This window comes from Argopecten irradians, chromosome 15 (assembly GCF_041381155.1).
Source record: "Argopecten irradians isolate NY chromosome 15, Ai_NY, whole genome shotgun sequence".
Classification (NCBI taxonomy): Eukaryota; Metazoa; Mollusca; class Bivalvia; order Pectinida; family Pectinidae; genus Argopecten; species Argopecten irradians.
Window position 1 is genome coordinate 7,512,316 of NC_091148.1, and position 6,606 is coordinate 7,518,921.

A 6,606-nucleotide genomic window follows, 5' to 3' on the forward strand; every position below is an offset into this window, starting at 1 on the left:
ATTTTTAAAATTAAAACGAAGATTAGATAGTAAAATAAGACTGCCTATAATGTAAACTGACATATTTGTTACACAATGTGCATGTATTTTAATATCTGCATATATATTAAGCCAAATTTTGTTCGTTTCTTCACAGTTCTGTTTTTAGAATTTCTTCTGGAAATACCAATATAAATTTTGACCATTTCGCTTCATTTAAATTATCTATTCGTATAATATACGACACTGTATTTAAGGATATACTTCTTAAAGGCATGATGTTCTTTTTAATCGTTCTGGTGTTAAAACGCCCAAACCTTGATGTTATTTACCCGCGGCATTCATCACTTCCGTCGTCTGCACAACTCATACAGGCCGTACGCGTACAAGGAATATGCGATATTTCAAAAATGTCTAAAAAAACATTTTCTCACGGGCCGATTTTGGCCGATTCTATACTCAATGTTTATTGAAATTTATTCTAAAGACTTAAACAAAAATTGCTTTTGTTGCAATTTTCTGGAGGTTTTTATGTGAAATGACTAAGCTAATGGAAAACCATGTATAAATAGCTATTTCATTGTCTTGACAAAAACTGTGATTCTCGATGTAGTCTAGTACTTTTTGAAAAACCGAAATACTACCACGTTATAAGGACTTTGGAAGGTTTAATTAAAGCGATGATATGGATGGTATTATGTTATCAGATAATCAATTCCATAATTTACAGAAATGACCAACATAAATATCAACAGTCATAACTTTATATAGTAGTTTTCAAATGTCCAGACATGGCTAAGCCAAAGGATATTTTGTCAGATCGTTAACGGTCCAGTGAAGATATCCTATTGTTTTGATTAATCCATGGAATGAAATGAAAATAAAACAATGATGTTTTTGAATGTTTATATTGGAATACAGTTGTAAAAGTACAGTTGAACCACGTTGAGACAAAGTCGTATATTTTAAAGATTTTTACGAACTTAACAAAATTAAGCCCACATTTTCGAGTACTGTAAACCAACTAATTTCGAGGCTTTTGAATTTCGCGGTTTCCAAAACAAGTGTGCGATTATGTTACATTATACAGAAATCGAATACAGGGGGGTTAGGATGTCTCAGTGACGATACATAGGTTTGAAGTCGTCTAGGATTCTCAACGTCTGATCTCACAAATGTAGTAGAGGTTAAACCCAGTACACAAACAGTCGTGCATCATGAAGTTGTCGCTGGACTTAGTACATCCGCATGTCTGACTATCAGAGTTGTCCGGTTCCCCAGAAGCCCAGGATCTGACCGAAGTATCAACCAACTCACTATTGCTGAGAAAGTACCAATCGTATGATCCTTTCCTTTCACGGCCGGTATACACTAAGTCACTTGAGCCTGAAAAAAACCACAAAAGAACTGTAGAAAACAATCGCTACTACCAGAAACAATTAAATCATTCCATCTTGCTTGTAATGGGCATTTTCAATTGCAAACAATTTGTTTTATCGGTAAATAAAGAGAAAATGGCATTGATATTTGTAACGCCGCTTCTGATTAACGACGTATTGATTTCATAGAAGAAAAGCACTTTCGGTGAATTTTGAATTATGAAGAGATAATTAATATTAGACTAAATTAAGAGGATTGATTTGAATATATTTTGTGTGTTATGGAGTTTCTTCTTTTACTTACTTAGATAAGAATATTAACAATAATCAATTGCGTCCCGAAAATTGTCCATGGCACAATGCTTTATATGGAATGAAGTACTGATTGCGCATCCACCAAAAGCAAAACAAGTTATTTAGGGTAATATTTTTGTTAATTAGACATACATTCACGCAATGATTATTGTTCAAATAATGAGAATTGTTTATACTCTGTCGGCGGTTGAGCATCTTTAATGAATTTCATGTGGATGTTATGGACCTAGTATAATAAGTTTTTGGGTTTTTTTTAATTTTGCACGAATACACCACTCCTTAAACACACGCCTAGTCATGTCGTGCAACATTTTAAATGTCATTTCTGCTGTTAATAAGACGTTAATGATCATCACCTGACCAACGACATCTTATGTAGCTTAACTAAAGTTTGACATGTTATTTTTTTAGGAAATCACTTGAATGGACATACAAACATATGATGCTTTATAAACATTAGTTACAACACAGAACATATGCACCTTAATAGTTCTTGTTTGTTTTATTTTTACGTCAACCTTTGACAGTACCGGGACACGTTATGTCTTTAGTTAATGTTTAGGAGGTAACGCTATGAATTTAAAGGAAATTTAGACACATGGGAATCTTACTAACCAACGTGAGTCGGCAGATTTCGCTGGATGAATTGAGCCTCCTCGTCCGATTTAATTTCAACCAAATTGGCTCCCATGGACTTGCAACGACTCTGGAATAATTTATAAGACAGGTTGAAGTTGAAACTACATAATCACTCAGTGTTCGATGGTCACCGTTAAACGCAAATACGAATGTTTTGTTTGTAAGTTTGATTGAATAAACGTCCTTATAACAGCAAAGGTCATGTAAAGATGGCACCCCATGTATGCGGTGTTTTGGGTGTGTGCAGTGTGTGGTGCGTGTTTTGGGTGACAGCGGTATATTCGTGTTGTGTATTCTTGTTGTAATAGAGAAATCTTTCCCTTTTTATAGCGCTATTCCACTGAAGTATGCCGCCGAAGAGCACACCTCACCGGATTATATTCTACTGACAACGAAAAACAAAGTTGTCCTATTCCATTTATGCTGAGTGCTTTGTAGCAGGAAAACCAAAACTAATTGACGTCATATTTATAAACGTATTTTGAAAATCTTCGTTTAATTTGTTTGATTGAAATGTGAAACGAAAAGTTTTCTCTACAAACAGGCAACACAGAAAAAAATTAAAATCATAGAAGAAAAAAAAAAAAAAAAAAAAAAACATTATTGGCCATATGTTGTTGTAGAAACACGTCCTTAAATAATAATAACGGTGAATAACTCCTATAAAACGAAACGAAAAAACATTATGGTAAAAGCAATTACAACGTACTACAGAAATAGCCCAATCAGTTCTTTCGGATCTAGTCGAGACGTAGTAGCATTTTTCTGACGATTCAATCCATCCGTTCTTACAGTCACGTGATTTTGAAGTTGTTGTTGTTGGTGTTGTTGTTGGTGGTGGAAGTGTTGTTGCGACACCAGCTGAAATAAACAACTCAATGCATAATAATAAATTGAATATGTGGACAAGAAATCTATCGATGCTTCAAATAATAGTTTAAATAACTCATTACCAGTAAACCATTTATAGAATATGTGGATAAGGAATTTAGGTATATTTGAATCAATAGTTTTTTTTTAAATACAGCAGTAACGAATAACCAATACAATTAAAATTTATGTTTTAAATATTGTAATATAAATATGTAATGTCATCTCGTTTAACGTACATTATTGACATTGACATGATATTTAGTGAATCACATCTTCCGTCAATGCGTATTAGTTATTTATCGTATTATTACAGAGTTATCTGCCCCTGCCGGATGGTATTGATGGTGACGTCATATGTTGCGAGTATAACGTCACATTGGTCAAGCGACAACGACGTGAGTTTCGTTCACAATGTAATGACGTCTTTATAAATATATCTGCACAAAGGATATAAATCTGTAATATGCAAAGTCGGAATTATTGTCTTTACACAAAAGAATAACAATGATATTACAATTAAGTTTAACGGTCCTGACGTACGTAAGGTTTCGCAGATGTAGTAAAGGTCAAACCCAGGACAGAGACAGTCCATCATCAGGAAATCGTCAGACCTCCGGGTACAGCCGCACGTCTGTTCTCCCCCGTCTGGCTCCCCACTTGCCCATGTTCTATCTGACGTATCAACTGGTTCGTCGTCACTGAGAAATACCCACACGTCCGCATCATTCCTCTTACGTCCAGTGTATACAATGTCACTTGTAGCTGGAAAAAATCCCATATATAAGTCAGTTCAACGATTGACAAATGGAATTGTCGGTCAGTAAATATGAGGTAGTTATTTAGAAAAAAGCAAATAATCTGAGAAGTAATTCACATCCGAAAACATTGTTTTATTATTTATTTATTTATTTTTTTTTATTTTTTTTTTTTTTTGCTTTTTTTGTTGTTGTTTTTTGTCTATGCCATAGTTAACTGAGTCACTGAACAAAATATTCGACATAATAATAATGATAATTAGGAATAAACAAGTATGTAGATATAGTCGCGAGAGTTTCTATTGATAATAATTTAAATACTTGACTCCATTATCATTAAACAATCTTAGACTTACGTGTGTAATTAACCAATCGCATATGACGTAACATTTTGTCATTTTCCGTTGACTAAGTTTAAATTTCAGATTGTTTTAGACTTATGACTGTGTCGTGATCTCGAGGTCTTATCCTGTAGTCATGCTTAAATGCTTTTCAGCATTCATCGTGACCTGTTATGATAAAATATTATAAATTTACGTACAGACTCGCGATGGCAGATTCCGCATAACAAATTGTGCCTCTTCATTTGTTCGGAATTCCACTAGTTTTGCCCCCATTGAAGAGCATCGGTTCTGAAATAAAAGCATTACTACATTACATATCTGGCTCGGGACAGAAAGAAAAAAGTGACTAACCGAATCTAGCCAAGGTAAGCAAAAATATAAATTCTTCCACTCGATTTACAAAATCTATAAGATCCCATATATAAGCTAATTGTAATTAAGTGTACAATCAAAATGTTGATGATTTGAGATTAATGGAATCAGACATGGGTCTATCAAGTGAGCAGGGATATCCCGAGTGAAAGATTTTGCCTGTTCAATACGAGGCTTTCTGGTGTTTGCTGGGCATGCCGAGGTTGCCGTGGGTTGTCGGGGCTTGTCGAGATTTGCCGGGGCTTATCGGGGCCTGCCGGGACAAACGTTCAAATGTAAAAGATTTATTATTTCTAAGCGAGGATACCGTATCAATTTTGGGAGAACTGCATATGACTAACGATAGCTGTGGCCCATTCCGTCTTCTCCGAGGTGGTGGAGACATAGTAACACTTCCCTCCCGGTGATAAGATCCAACCTTCTTCACACTCCGGAGCTGGCGTGGTGGCAGTGGTAGTACTCCCTGTAACTGGATAGATAATCATACATCAAAATTAGATATGTCTTTAATGTCATTTGATTGATATACAGAAATACTGACTCTTCAATATCGAATCTGAAAATAGTAGAGGTTTTTTCAAATTTCTCGAGGATAAATGTGTCCATTAGAACGTAATATATCATTACAGGAATTTACATTTTAGTGAAAAGACTTAATGTTAGTGCGAGTGATGTGCTTGTAAGGAACATGACATGTGTATTCTATCAGTAAAAGATTATATTTGGACAAATCTAGCAAAGCCTGGTATCAAAAACATGTGTGTGTTAAGTGATAAGGCATTATTGAAATCTCTTGCGCCATGGCACAGTTTGTTTGTATATTATATATAGATCGCGCATGTTTTCAATAACGTATGTGCACCGGTCTTCATATATGACTTAATGGGATACGACTATATGGAATACACGTGTTTTCTTTCATACCTACGGGTGTAATACTGGCTGTTCTAGGGCAAAACACTCATGTCGCCTGATGATGTATTGCATGGCTACCGATGCAATAAAGCCTCGTGACGTCACGGCGCCAACAAAATTCTATTTCCTCAGTACAATTTTAACATTTTTTCTCCAACTTGACTGATTTTACTATAAAAGATGCAAGCAACGGAATTTGTGTTGAAAATATTACATACTTTTTCCTGTATGGAAAATTGACTTTCAGTCGTGGATTTCTTCGAATTTCTTTCAAAATGGCGGGGTATTATGCTAACTTAAAAATTATACTTATACTTACTCAATAACTTACTTATTATTCAATAACATGTTATTTACTTAAATAACGTAAAGATGTTACTTATTTATCTCATCTACTAATTATTTACGGGACTTATTTACTTATTTACACCATGTTCGTACAATTACTTATTTGAATACCTACTTACTTATATATTAAGTTAACAGATTAACAAAGCAATGCCCTGCTGAAACAATATTTTGTCTTTGTGTTGAGTGTACAGAGGGCTCACTGAACCTTTGAATACAGTCTTTACAAACATAAAACATAACGTATATAACAAAGCCTTCAACTTTACCTCCTCCGTCAAGCATCGCTCGTAATTCTGCCTGCTCTTTCTTCATTGTCCGTAGTGCATTTTCAAACCCAGACATTATTTTTGAGAAGTCATTTATTTCGCTGGATACTGATCTTTTGAATTCCTGGATTTCCGTTGAATTACATCCACACTGCTGACCGGAGTTTGAATCGCCTTCAATGGCGTCGACTCGTCTTTGTAATTCACACACTTTCTCGTTGATATTGAAGTAAGTTGCGTTTAGCAGGCCAACAACTTCACTCGCTAAACTTTTCTCTTCATATTTTTCAACAGAATCATCGCCCGCTGCAACAAGCTCAGTCGTCGATAAAACTATCAAAGCTGTAACTAAATAATACAATTCCATAGTTAGCGTACTCTTGCCTACAATGGACGCGTTGACTACAATTTTTGTAAC

The 6,606-nt window shown here is 34.9% G+C and overlaps 1 protein-coding gene across 1 annotated transcript; it reads right to left on the reverse strand.

Annotated features, from left to right (window-relative positions):
* Positions 1-871: 871 nt before the first annotated feature.
* Positions 872-6,606, reverse strand: LOC138309776 (macrophage mannose receptor 1-like). Its single transcript, XM_069250987.1, has 7 exons — positions 6,189-6,606; positions 4,998-5,125; positions 4,482-4,572; positions 3,726-3,947; positions 3,022-3,173; positions 2,289-2,379; positions 872-1,365 (listed from the first exon to the last, which is right to left on the reverse strand). Exons 1-7 carry the CDS (start codon positions 6,553-6,555, stop codon positions 1,136-1,138), a joined length of 1,281 nt encoding a protein of 426 aa, XP_069107088.1. The 5' UTR covers positions 6,556-6,606; the 3' UTR covers positions 872-1,135.